The sequence below is a fragment of the Rissa tridactyla genome, chromosome 13, assembly GCF_028500815.1.
Source record: "Rissa tridactyla isolate bRisTri1 chromosome 13, bRisTri1.patW.cur.20221130, whole genome shotgun sequence".
Lineage (NCBI taxonomy): Eukaryota > Metazoa > Chordata > Aves > Charadriiformes > Laridae > Rissa > Rissa tridactyla.
The window spans coordinates 12,263,733-12,277,903 of NC_071478.1; the positions used below are offsets into that span (position 1 = coordinate 12,263,733).

General features: G+C 39.8%; 1 protein-coding gene across 11 annotated transcripts in view; it reads left to right on the forward strand.

Annotated features, from left to right (window-relative positions):
• SPPL3 (signal peptide peptidase like 3) overlaps positions 1-14,171 on the forward strand; it is a 64,875-nt gene that overhangs the window by 33,710 nt on the left and 16,994 nt on the right. For 8 of the 11 annotated variants that reach the window (XM_054220072.1, XM_054220071.1, XM_054220066.1 and 5 more), the window contains exons 2-5: positions 1,408-1,485; positions 7,556-7,650; positions 10,641-10,760; positions 14,085-14,163. In XM_054220072.1, the coding sequence (XP_054076047.1) occupies positions 1,408-1,485; positions 7,556-7,650; positions 10,641-10,760; positions 14,085-14,163 (372 nt within the window). Of the gene's footprint in view, positions 1-1,407; positions 1,486-7,555; positions 7,651-8,565; positions 8,805-10,640; positions 10,761-14,084; positions 14,164-14,171 lie in introns of those variants that run through there. The other 3 variants (XM_054220073.1, XM_054220065.1, XM_054220075.1) reach the window with 2 other exon arrangements.

Consider the following 14,171-nt stretch of genomic DNA (forward strand, 5'->3'; position numbering starts at 1 on the left):
TAATATTGAATTTCTATAGTAGAAAGTTCACATTTGTGTTTATATATTTAAAAAAAAAAGTATTTTAAAGCGTGTGTCTAGTGGTTTGGTAATTTTCTCTAAATGGCTTTTAAATTGCGAATGGGATGAGTGATTCCTTAACTGTCTTGTATCTGTAATTTTTATTTGCTTAGTGATATTTAATTTGGAAACTATCATGTAATTCAGTTATCTTTGTTCCATATCCATGGTCTTGCTGAAATTAGGCTTTTTGGTTAATTTTCAGAAATGTTTAGTTATCTTTTTTGTAAGATTAGACTAATGCAATTAGCATTGGGCATTATTCTTTTCCTTTTCCATTACTTTAGCGCAAGTTGTTGAAAAACATTTGGGAGTTGCAGTGCGACTCCTGGAGCCTCCCCTCGTGCGTTGTACCCCCACCAGCGTGGTGTCCCTCTGCTTGGCTTACGCTGGGGTGCCGGCGCTTTTCTCTTCTGGGGCCTCCAAAACTGTAGGCAGCGCTGGAGATGCGGCTTCACAAGTGCTGAGTGGAGGAAGTCGTTGTTTCTCTTGACTTGGGAGCTGTTGTCGTCTCGTTGGTCAGTTCCTCAAGGTCCCTCTTTAAGAGTTTTCTGTCCTCGAGTGCATCAACCCCTCTCTCCCACTGGCTACCAGCTGGGGACTTGCTGAGGCCACCTCTGTCCCTGTGTCCAGATCTAAAGAAGTTGCAGTGTAAGCTGCAGAGTAGGGTTTGTTCTGTCAAGGATAGGAAAAAAATCGGCGAATATTAGTATTTATATTTCTGTGCTTTAAACACACAGGTATGTTGTATCAGGAAATTGATCTAAAGAACACTGAGACATTTCTATGGGGAATCCCTTATCAAGTTGACTGCAAGATGTAATAGGGAGGTAATTGTCTGTGGTTTAATAAATGCATATTGCAGCTTGTGGGGCTTCGGTTTGATTTGGGTGTTGGTTTTGTTGTGTTTGTTTTTTTCCCTGGACTCAGTGAACCTTGACTGCTATATTGCAACTTAACAAGTATTGATTAAGACATAAGAAGCCTTACAGAAAACAGGTTAGTGTTGTTTACATGCACAGTTGCATTAGTTGCAATTGAAGCAATTGAATGTGTTTGAGGTAAAAAAAACCTGATTGAGGTGAGTTCAGAACAAATAACCATAAGGACTTTAAATTGTCCTTTCATTGTTGTACAGATTTTACATGCTGCGGTCTTGAATAGAAAAAAGTTAATTTATAAGCTACAGGCATTATATTCCAAGATGATATGAGAATTTTAGAGAGAGCTGCTGTAAAGATTTGTCATCCAGTTCCCCCTTTGTATTATAAGACAAAGAATTGACAAATGGCAGTGGAGAAATGGGCACTCACGATGACACACCTGCCTTCTTTTTCCCAATTCCAGGGCATATTCCCTTGTGGATTCCAGTCAAGTGTCTACTTTCCTGATTTCTATTCTCCTCATAGTCTACGGCAGCTTCAGGTAAGATTTTTCTTTATGGTTCTGCAGAATTTTTCTTTTTTGAATAAAAATATGGCAAGTGACTGAATACAATTTATGTTTATGCCTTTTATTTCATTGTATCTTTGTCAGACTGATGGCTAAAGTAAATGAAATGTTTCTTGCTTCTGAAAAGGAAATGGAAAAGGAAGAAGTAGTAGCTAATTGGGGTTTCTGAAAGACGTAATTGTATGTCAGGTTACAAGCACACATAAGATAACGTAGAAGTTAGTCCTTGAAGACAACTGTGTAAAATTGTATTTTGGAGGGCATAAAAGGATTGTCAAGAGAGATAGGAGTGTCATGTTATCGATAGTAGAATTTTATCTATGATGTTTCGGTGTTGGTCGATTCAGCATGTCCTTGTGATTGCAAACAAGTCTTGTAAACCAGAGATTCCCAAGTCCCAGTGCTGTTTACTTGAGTGTGAGTAATAGCTTAACACAGCAGTGGGAAACACTGTCAGTGTTGAATTCCAGCAAAGGATCTGAGAACTTCTGCAGGGTAAGTTTGAATCTTCAAAAATCAAATTTGCCCCATTCTAGGAGACTGGAGTGTAACAATTTAGAGAAAACATTGTTTTCTCTTTAGACTTGCAGCTTGTATTATACAGTTTGTTTTAATGTAGTGGCACCTAAGGAACGAGATTCATACTGACATATTAAAAACAAATAAATCACAGAATGAAAGTATTCTTTTTTTTTTTTTTCCTCAAGTGCAGCCTGTTTTTCTTCCTGTTTCTTGAAGAACATTGCTTCATTTAACAAGTCTATGGTAAAAGGCCATACATTCACTGTGAAGTCTCTGAACTGCTATGAGTATTCCTGAAATAGATGATAGCTATGGTCATACATATGATGTAAGTCGCAGCTGTTAGGATAAGAGGTTTTAAATCGCCTTCATAAGTCAATAAAATCATATAATGAAAGAGCCAATTTTTGATAAGAGCTGTCTGCTGTTGCTAGTGGGTATTAGGTAACAGCACTGCTGATGGAATTAAAATAGAAGGCCTTTGGAAGACAAAATCTAAAGATGATGAAAATAAAAAAAGAAAAGAAAAGGTATTTCTTTAGGTTTTTCTTAAAGTTTTGAGTCAGTCGAGAATATAATTGAGGGACTAATTCAGTTTTTAACTATTTGGATTTATGCAGTTGTGTAAAAAGGAACTGTGTCTGGCTGCAAGAATCCATAGCATTTATTAAAATTCAATTTTGAGAACATAATGCAATATAAAACAGCGGGAGTGCGTGAATTTAAATTGCCTGCCCTTCTCAGAGCTCCTTGCTCTTAAAAATATTCCTCTGCTGTTTGCCATCCTGTTCCTGTATACACATGCTCTTTAACCATCTTGTCCTATGATGTACACTTAAAACTGCTCACGTAACAAGGACTGCAAACTTGAGAACAGTCTAGTTTATTGGATGAAGTAACTGCCCTGTTCTACTCCACTTCCTTTGCCCGTATCCTGAAGACCCCAAGATGTAAGCTATTACAGACCAAGATAGCGTCCCATTGTTTTAAAATTAATTTCCTATGTGTAGTTTTTTGTAGCAGACGTCAGAGTGGAAACCCACAGTTATGATGGTGACTTGGACAAATTCCCATTCTGTTTGGTCAGCAAATGAGGTCAAAAGCAGTTTTTTTACAGAAAACTGTGAAGTGGTGTTAACAAAGGGGTCTAAGATACAATTCAGTTATTTAAGAAATTCAAGTGTGGTGGTAAGTTGCAAAATTATAGTAATCTGGAAATTCCTAAAGTAGTAAAATAAAAACTTCTGGCAAAGTGGGTGGGTTTTCTTAAAAAAGTGACTTGCCAGAAAGACAAAAGTAACAGCTTAGGGTGTTTGTTCTCAAGTGACAACAATGATGTCTTCATCTAGATTTGAGTGCTTTGTCTCAAATGGAGCTGTCATAAGACAAAAAGTGAATAGCCCTTGCCAGTTAACCTTCATGTTGCACAAAGTGGCTTTGGTTTCTGATTTCCAGTCGGAAAAGAAGCAAATAAGAGGTATTGCAGTACGGCTGGCAGGTGACTTAAACAGAAGTGCAGTAATAGGATCAGAAAGAATTGGGTGGGTGAGTCACTAGGATAAAATCCACATTGCGTGGTGGATCTAATGTAATGCAAGAGGTTTCAGGGGAACAAAGGAAAGCCTTGGTCCACTGTCTTTATTCATACAAGCAGGGTTTGTCCCAAATCAAATCAAACGAATAAATCCCAAATCCCCAAGATATTCAAAATAATGTCTATTAGATCATGGGTAAGGTCCACATTCAGAATGAAGTACAGTTTATGGAGTTGAGTTCCCGCTTCTCTTACTGTGGATGAACAAGCATTTCCTTCCTACATTTGTGCTTGGTCAGGAATTTTAGCTTCAGGACATTCTGAAGCTCTCTCCCATAGACATTCTGACTGTCTCTCAGTTCTTGAACTTAATATTCTTTATTATTGACTGTCAAAAGGGCAAGTATAATCTTTCAAACAGTTACAGGCTGTAAACTGGAGCATACGTGTATGTGTATTAATTATGGATTTTTAAAGAGGTGAGCTTAGCTTGAAACAGGTTGTTTTCCGTGGGTTCTTGCAGGACAGCCACCTGTTCTCGTCCAAGTGCTTCTCTGTGATTTGAATGTTAGGGTTACTTTGCAGGCAGGTAACAGCTAAATCTTTTTCTATCCTATCACATATCCAGACACGGTCTCTCGGCTTATGTCAAGCCTGATTTAACCCAGAATCTACCTGTTCAAGTATCTGTTTTTAAACCAAACCAAGAAGCGTGGGATGAAACTGGTGTCTTCTGTCTCCAGGCTTTAGGTGCCTAAAGTACATGTGTAAATAGGAAATAAATCAAACAGTGTCCTCGTGGTTGGCTTTACAACTTGACATGTACAGAAATTGGGATACATATTTCACAATTAAAAAACAGAAAGGCTGTGCTTGGAGTTCATGAGCACCTCCAGCTGCGGCGCTGGCAGCGGGGAGCCGGGGGTGTGGACAGACCTTCTCACCGAGTGCTACAAAGGTTCTCCGCATGCGCACACACAAGTGGCTGCACATGAAATACCTGCTGAAGGCGAGATGTTCTTACCAGAGATGTGGGACTCGAGCACTCTTACTCCATCTAGGCAGTGAAAACATTCTTACCTGCGCTTTCTGCTGTTGTTTCCCCTATTCTTATTCCCACCCCAGCTCTTGCACTAGAACTTCTCCTTTAATCTCACACCAATGTTCTAGAAGTGACTGTAGCAATTCCAGAGCACAGAATGTATTTTGGGCTCTGTGCATTGAGATCTGATTGAATTAAACTCTCAGGTCAATGACTGATTCTGATTGTAGTTTTTCATTGAGAACAATTGAAATCTGGCAATTCGGTGGCAGCCCACAGTTCTCGTAGACCCAGAGCTGGTCAGACGGGTGACTGTCGTCACTGAGTGGAGCAAGAATATATTGCATCTGCAGGCGACTCTGTAGACACATACTTGCTTTCATATTTTCTCCATTGTTTCATAAGAACATTCTCCTGCAGGGTTTCTCTGAGGCATTACTGCAGTGGAAGTGATCCATAGCTGAATCTGAACTTTCCTGATAATAATGTGCCAGCAGCTTACTCATTCCCTTGGCCTCGGCGTAACCCTCCTGAGCGGCTCCCTGTGGGAGGCTGAGCCAGGCCTGCTTTGAAACATTGTGCTGGAAATCCTACCAGCTGGACCCACAGAAGAAACAACTGTGTGGTTTATTGCCCGATGGAATGTCGCCTTTGGAAGCCCAGCAGAAACTTGAACGAAAAAGCAAATGTTTCTCAGCTTGACATTTCTTTACAGTCCAATAGTTTTCAGTATATCTTGTTTTACCATATAATTTTTGACTTTCTTGGAGGATGTTTTAGTGATCACTTCTCAATTTTTTTATTATTATGTTAGCGATAATTTGTAGCAGAGGGAAAGGCCAAATCATAAAATGGTTGGAGATTATTCAGAAGGATCTTGGAGCAGCTGTGTTGCTAAGTGAAAGTAATTTCCTAATTTATGCTTACTTTTGAAGAAGGGATGTTTATAGGTAATAATTGCTGACACTATTACAATGAAAGAAAAAGGGCTGCAGTTGTTTATGAGCAGTAGATATAATAGTCTCTTTCCAGTTTTCTTTGCTGATAGCAATCCCTTAAATTACGAGTTGCTCGATGCCACTGAGAGAATGATGGTGTGAAGTTCTTGCTAAACTGCGCTAATTCAGAGAGGAATGAAATGCTGCTCGGAGAAAAGAATTATCTTGTTTGGCTGAATCTTGGATCAAGTCCTGGAGGGTTGTCAGCCGCCTCCTGGAGTTTTATAGCTTGAGAGGAAAATTATAAGGCTCCAGTGCATTAATGGGGAAAAGGGAAGCGTGAATGAAGGATAAAGGCACCGCAAATGAGAGGCAGAGCAGAGGGATCTTAAGAAGAACAAGCCAAGAAGAACAGATTCGTTTGTTAGAATTTTAGTATTCTCCGCTGCCTCTTTGTATTTTTTGGTAACTTTGTAGTTGATGATCCACAATCTGTGTAGAAGCACTGTATGGCTGAGGTTGAAGCTTCCTCATATTTTGCCTGAGCCCAAAAACTGCTTTAATTTCATACCACTCCTTGGGACCACTTGCACGATACAAACAGAAGAAATAAACACGTTTTAGACTGGAAGAGCCTTTTTTGTTTGTTTTATACAGTGAAACTGCTCAACCCATCTTTCTTTAACACACCACACCTGTCTTGATACTGTCAACCTGTATGTGCATGATTTCAGGCTGTACGACTGCAGCACAGAATTGCTCCCCTGTGCATTGCAGTGGGGAGCCCGTACGCTACATGGAAGTAACTTGCCTCTAGAATCGTCTACGAGATTGTGGTGTATTGTTTATTTGTCTGACAAACTAATAAAATTTGTTTACTTTGCATAGTATGATTACTCACAGCTCAACTTGGAAAGGAGTTTAATGCCTGTTGACCTGGAAGTTTTATTGAAATACTTGGTATTTGATGCTGCTGCAGACATAAGACAGGAGCTGTACAGTCCTTCTGGTGGTTCCCTGCAGCTTATTTGAATAAACAAACCTGCAGCTAAGTCATGGATTAACATGCACACGTCAGAATGAGAAACTATCATGGTAAACTTGATTGCTAGGTATTTTTATATAAAGCAAACTAGAATGTAATGACAGAGATTATTGCTGGCCAAAACAGACCTTAAATGAAATTCCTCCGTTTCAGAAAGTTATGCCAAAATTTGTTGAATATAATTTAGAAGTTGCATTAAAGTCAAGGACTGCTGCAAAAGGAGTAGAATACTGTGTTATTTTGTAGCTTTTTTTAAAGTGTGTATATCAAAAATGAAAAGCGGAATCAATTAGAGCTGAGCTGGGTACAGAGGGGAATGTTACCAGCTCCTATGGATGAATTAAGTTGTATCAATTCGTACCATTTATTCAGAGCTTCCTCTAGCTGCCAGGTCTGCCCGTATCTAAAGTAGGTATCTGGTTACTTTCTAGGCTTTGCTGAAGCTTTTTCAATTAAGGCAAACCTTATATTCAGCAGACAAGTACTTACAAGCTGGTTTTGGTCATCATTCATAACAAGATTAAGAGGAAGGACATAATACTGTTTTAAAAATGAAACCCGGTAGTTAAATTTGAATGAAAGGGATTCAAAATGAGAATTTGGAAAAAGTTCATATACATCAGAGAACTGAAGCATTTATTGCATTTCATCATGTTCTACACTTGCCAGTAAGGCAGATAAATATCTTTGTTGTGGTTTGTTAACTCTTACCAGTTCAGACACTATGGTGACTAATCTCACTACTAGAACCTGTGTGATTTGGTGCCTCTTCTGTAACTGTAAGCTTTTTTTTTTTTCTTTCTTTCTTAGTTTTCCAGTGTGTATGGTGTTTTTTCTAATAACCAGCATTAAAGGGCTTTTTCAGGGAGAGGGTGCTGTGGTAGAGAGGTAATGAGACGGTAGCTGATGAGCCTAAGTAGGAGTTTGGAACTTGCCTGTTAAGTTTGCTTTGTTTCCTGCAGGTCTCTTAACATGGACTTTGAGAATCAAGACAAAGAGAAAGACAATAGCAGCGCGGCTGGGTCTTTTAATGGCAACAGCACCAATAACAGTAAGGGTTAGCTTTACTCCTTATCTTTCTTTCATCACTTCGGTGTGCTGCATCTTTTTTTGCTTCATCCGTCCGTGTGTTTGAGCTACGTGGGTTGTAGATTCACCTGATAGAATGCAACGGTTTTGTCAAACCATCTCGTTACACACCACTAATGCTGCTATCTAGTTCATGCCCATGGAAGCTAAATTTAAGACATCAACGTAACATTTCCATAATGCATAGAAATTGCATGCTGTGCAATTTGTCAGGTTTTACTGGAAATGGAAACTGCTTTACTTTAAAAAAAACCAAACCAAACCAAAAAACAAAACCAAAACACCACGCAGTTATGAGAAGGGAATGTAATTTCTTTTTGTCTGGAGTTTATCGCTATGACATATGAGCCAGTCTGTAAGCAACAAGAGATCTCGTGGTATGCTAAACAAGTCCATGATTCAGGTTTATCAATAGAGAAATTGAAATGTAGAGTTCACATGGCTTTGGGCATCTCATTTATAATGGACACACAATCTATTCAGAATGGGGATTAACATGTCAGCTCCTACGCGGTGATTGTCCCCTCTGTAATCTATAAATAGATTCCAGGCAGCTTGGCCATTTGAGATGCAGTGTTTTGCAGGTAATGTGTATGTGAACAGTTAAGAGTGGAATGTGTTGTACACAGTGTGCTGTAAATTCACACCTGGGTTTAACTTATAGCAATTTATATGGGTATATTCTGAGAATAGGCTCTAGAATGAATAGTTTCAGCAAGTTTGGAAGACAGGAGTGAGATATGTGGGCAGCCCTGTGCACAAAACCCTGAATGCTCAGGTTGCTTTTTTTTTTTTTAAAGTAAGAAATATAGCTTAAAAAATATAAAATCAATAACATATGTTGTAGCGTCTTTTGCTTTTTTGCCTTTTTTTAAAAATACAGACTCTTGGAATGTACGTGTTTGTTGGAGCACTGCTGCTGTTGACAGCACAGAGCAGAGAGGTCGCTGTGCCCAGTGATTCAGCAGCCAACAGTTGAGGCTTTTGGCACGTGGGCAGCCAGAGAAGAGTCTGGGGCTGGGAGTGGGCACATGAAGGGGATGAGCTGTCAAAATGATCAGAAATGAAATGAAGAACGTTGACATTTAACATTGCAGGCACTAATTCCCGTATGCCAAGGTGGTTTGTAGCATGTCATTTCTGGGTTTTTGTTTTGTTTGCTTTTTTTCCCTTGGGAAGTTGAAGGGCATGTGAGTAAATGCTCTTTCTCAAAGCAGAAGGAACTAGATCTAAGTCACCGATTAGAACACAGGAATTTCTGTGTCTTTGCACTTTCATCACTGGACTATCGATATTGTACTTTACCCTTTCGTACCACACCTCAGTAACATAGAAAACCCAAGTGACTGAGGAGTACTGCCTTTTATTTTTAAAATTTATTGTGCTGTTTAAGAATAAGAGCTCTGTGACCTGAACTAATAAATGCCCATACGGTGCCAGTGTCCTGGCTTCCATGGTCATTGTTTAGCTTTAATTTTATGAAAATTCTTAAATACTTATGACAGATACTAAGTTTTAGTGAGTGTGTTTCACGTGTGTTTGAGGTTTTTCAATGTACCGAGATACACTGTTAACTATGAGTTGTGTAGGTAACCTGGTATTTAGACAACTTACCAGTCTTCCACAGGGGAAAAAAAAAAAAGACACATTCTCACACACGCACAAACAATGTGTGTGTATATTACTGGTATGTGTGTGTCTCTGTATATGTGCATCCATACATATGCACAGATATTCTGCTTGATAACCTAAATGCTTATCCTTAAAATCCTGGGACAGGTAAAACCCTGCTTCACACACCAGTGTCTAATTATTTTGGAATAACGCAGTCATGCTAAGTTGGTTTTAGAACTCATCTAGGTCTGAGTCTTATATTAATTTTTCATTAAAGACATTTTGCATACTTCTTATCAAGTGACTACTTCAGTTGTTACCTGTTATTTTAATGCTTTACAAATATAAGTAGGGCTTGCATTTTTAATTATGTTACTACTTATGGCTTCTTCCTCCCCCCACTCGTGATCAAATGTAAATACAGCTAAGACTGGATAAGTATTAGAATTTGTGGGGATACATGGGCTTTTCAAAGCCTGATCTTCTCAATTTTGTTAGTAATTCTAATAGCTTGTGGTAAAATATAGGAAAAAATGTCCTGTCCCACTGTTAATATCCCTAGTACTCCCACTGCATGGTTGAGGTGAGGGGAAATAATCAGAATAAAACACCTCAGTATCTCTGCACTGTTTAAAATTGCTTCCAGCTATGAAATGTGAGTATGAATTTTTGTTGGCCTTGTTAGCATAAAAGGCGATTATAATAGTGCACGCTGAACTGAGGTGGTAGTTTCATAAACAGGTAAATGAGTTGGGTGGGTTTTGAAAACTGCCTGTTATTGTTAGGCTTGATGTTATCTGGTGATCGCAGTCAGTGATACAATTTAAGTGCAGGGTGGCCTTCACCCAAGTGGAATCTGAAGCCGTGGCACCCTTTGCATGAGCTCGGTCAGCCTAACACGGTCTGTGGAGGTTAGATAAAACTTTTATATTCTCTGTTCAGCACGTTTATGTTGCTTGGCGTAGAATGAAGCAAATATATAATTGCCGTATGATTCCTAAGCCCTAAATAATGTTCATTTTTTAAACTTGTTAGTTGTTCTGTCTAGGGCACAAGAAAAAAACCATACATTTTCTGCCAGGTTTCAGTTCTTGGAATCTGCAAAGCAGGGCAGTTGCTGTGCACACCCAGCCGCTCGCTCGGGCAGTTGAGCCGGCGTGGTTTCCCACAGGCTGCTGTGCGTGGTTAGGAGAGTGCGTGAGGATCTCGGAGTAAACATCTGTTGCACCAGAACTGAACTGGGATATATTCTCCGAGTCCTCAGTTGTGTTGGTGGGGACAGGCTGTCAGTGTGTGTGTGGTCGGAAACAGCCCGAGTTAAATGTCACTTTCTTTCTTCTGCAGGTATTCAAACCATCGATTCTACCCAGGCGTTGTTCCTGCCGATCGGAGCCTCTGTCTCTCTCCTAGTTATGTTCTTCTTCTTTGATTCAGTTCAAGTTGTCTTTACAATATGCACAGCAGGTGACTAAGTTTTCTTCTCTTTCTAAGAATTGGAATAGACCGGAAAGCATTGATATAATTAAATAATGTTGATAAGAATTATAATACATGTCGTAGTACATTTAAAAAAAAAAACTCATCAGGTTTCACAGTTGTACTTTTGTGTCTCTGTAGCTATTAATAAAGCGACAAGTATTATTTGAGAAGTATTTTCCACTTAGAGATTTGCCAAACCTACTGAACTATAGTCAGTTTGAAAGATGCTGGGTGTATTATTTTACATAAAGTTCACTTGTTTATAAATCAGTGCTCAGAACTGTACATGGTATTTCATAATTCAGGTGCTCTATAGGATCATGGAGGTACTATCCAAAGATGACTTTTCCCAGTTTAATTTTGGTTTTTGCTGTTACGCAGTTTTTCTTTGTTTCAAGGGTACTTCTGGTCGCACTAGCATTTTGAGTATTATTCTTTTGCATTCCTTGAATTTAGAACAAAAATGAAATGGTTGTCTGCAAATAAGTTGCAAGTCCTCTGATCGTGTTTATAATTATTTACATTTTGTCATTTACGTAAAAGCCAGGGCTTTGATTGTTTGGAAAACTTCGGCCTTTTGATCTTTTTGCAGTTCTTCAAGAGACCAGCTCCTGTTAGGGGTAGCAAGGTTCTTCCTACTGCTCCAAATTTGAAGCAGCTTTTAAAAATTGCCCTCCTCAGTCCACATACTGAGTCTGTGAAGATTTTTAAACTCCTAAATACCTCTCATCCTCTGCTACTTCATGTATATGCAATGCAGGCTTTTCCCGCATGGTTTGACTCCTGAGCTGCGTGTCCTCTCCAGCCTCTTAAATGGGGCTGATGTTGATGGGTGAAATGTAAATCTCTGCTCTTGACAGGAGCCTTGAGACTCCTGTCTCTAGTTCTGGAGGCAGGAGGCACAGTCCTGTGAAGGTCTGTTGAATACTGCTTTTATAACTTTATCTTATGACACATATGTTCTTTTCTATGAAAAATAAATTATTGCTTCGTATGAATTCTACTCTAAATATGCTAGATGTTGGGGGAAAATATATATACACTCACATATATGTAAGATGTTATAAGGGAAGATTTATGACAAGTTTTAATTTGTCAAGATTGTTGGTCCATTTATTTCCAGAATGACCTTAACATTTGTAACTTTATTTGTAACATTTGCAGTGTGTAATTAGATGATGCTGTGTCAGTTGGGGCTTGTTGCAGGTTTAAGAGGATTGAGTCTCTTTGGATTAGTGCACTTGGGTATCTTTGTTCCTGAACCTCATTTTATGATATTTTTGTGCTTTTCCTTGGTCTTGCATCGGAGGGTGTCATTAAGCACAGGGGACTTTGGCCCCAGCACCTCTAAACTGCCAAGCTCCGTTAGGGGCTGTGTGGCCGGATGCAGACCCTGCTGGAGCTGGGAACCTGAGAGCTGTGGGACTCGGTCCCTCTGTCCCCTGAAGCTCGGGCACTGCTGTTTTGCATCCTCGTTTGTAGATTTCAGAGGCTGATGCTGGGGGACTTCTAAATTACAGCTGATAGCTGGTTTCTTAAAGCCCTCTTAAATCTTCCTCCTGCAAAGATTTGCCTTTCAGGGAAGAGTCAGGAGCAAAGGTGGGCACAGCAACTGGCCCATGGCCAGGAGCAGCTGGTAGCAGAGGGCAGAGCTGGAGAGCTGGCGCAGAGCCTGCAGGTGGGAGTTAAGCCAAGGGTTTGCCAGTTGAATGATAGGTATGGAGGCTGGAGGGGAGAGAGAATTTATGACTGGAAGCCGGGGCAGTTGGGAATGAGATTAAGAGTGGGTACTTGTGGGCACTGTGTATTAGCGTGATTACATTTTAATTCTTATACTCTCTAAATGAATCCAGCTTTGGGGTGGCAGCGGCTGGGGACAGCAGGGCAGGAGGCGCAGGGTTCCCTGCTGAGACGCCTGGGAGGGGAGGAGGGGGAAGGAGAGATTCCAAGGGCAAAGAGGGTCTGTCTGGGTGAGGAAGGGTCAGCCCCACTGTGGTGGAGGCGCAGGAGGCAGCAGGGCAGGCAGGACTTGGGGCAGCAGGGGCACGGGCTTCCAAGCAGCATCCTCTGCCAGGCACCGCTGGAAGTGTTCCTAGTTCAGTGGGTGCGGAGCTGCCACACTCCTCATTCTTTCCCTATCCATTCTGCTTTTTTTCTTCTTTTTTTCTTCCACTCTGAAATATTGTTAGAACCGTGAGTGTCCATGGGGCTGTTTGCATACAGATGCTTAAAAATTTTATTTTTTTTTAATTAATTGATCTTTTTAAAAATATCTTCCTCCCACCAGAAGGGTCAGAATTCAGGAGTGGAAAGATGTGGTTTGCACAAACCAATTTCTTTTCTCCAGTTGGCTTAAAGTGTCTACTAAAGAGAATGTTTGATTCCTTCTCATCACCTTCATTTGAGAAGAGAAAAAGAAAATCCCTTTTAAAAACCAACAACAACGTTTTAAGGAATGAGTAGAGGACAGCACAAAGATTTGATTTGCAGCATGCAGAAAATGTCGATCGACCCTTCCGTTCTCATCTCAGTCTGGTTTTTGCTGCAGCAGTTTCGGCTGCCTGCAGCTGACATGTCTGTGTCCCCACACCCTCACTCTTCAGCCTTTCAGACAGTCCTTAGTACAAATTCAGTGCTATTATTGAAAAAAAACTGGAAGGAAAAATGATTATAAATACCAGCAGTTACTAAATGTTTTTACAAATGTGTGAGTGGGATAAGTATGCTTCTTAAAAAAGAAAATGTTTATGGAAATAGTCTATTTGGATACTTATGTATTTTTATCGTCCTGTTTTCAAAAACTTAAAGCACTTTGTATTTTAACAAATATAGGTTGCCAGCTACTGGATATAACTGATCTTAAGCTGTACTGTGTTTCACTAATAAATAAAGGGGTTTGAGTGAGATGGGGGAAGAACTGACTATCTGAGTTATATGTTGAAGAATTTAAAAGAATCTTGCAACCAGACTGTAATAAGTTTTCTTTTTTTTTTTTTTTTTGACTCTCAGAAGACTTTTTCTTGCTCACATGATCATGAATAGCTTTAAGACTTTTTTTTTTTTTTTAAGGTTTTTGGATGGGGCATTGCATTCCTTTGAGAGCTTTTATTTTGATTGCAGTTTGAAAGCATCCTAACAATAGAAGTTCCGCAGAAAACCTTGGAGCCTTGAGCTGCTCTTGCTTTAATAATGCTGCAGCGTATGATAATAGGACATTGTTGCAAGAGCTCTTTCAGACTGGAGAAGCTTGTTTGTGTACTGTAGAAATTAGGTCTGAATGTACTAATATTACCTTTTCTTCTTTTCTAGTCCTTGCAACAATAGCTTTTGCTTTCCTTCTGCTCCCGATGTGCCAGTACTTAACACGGCCTTGTTCACCTCAAAACAAGTAAGGAC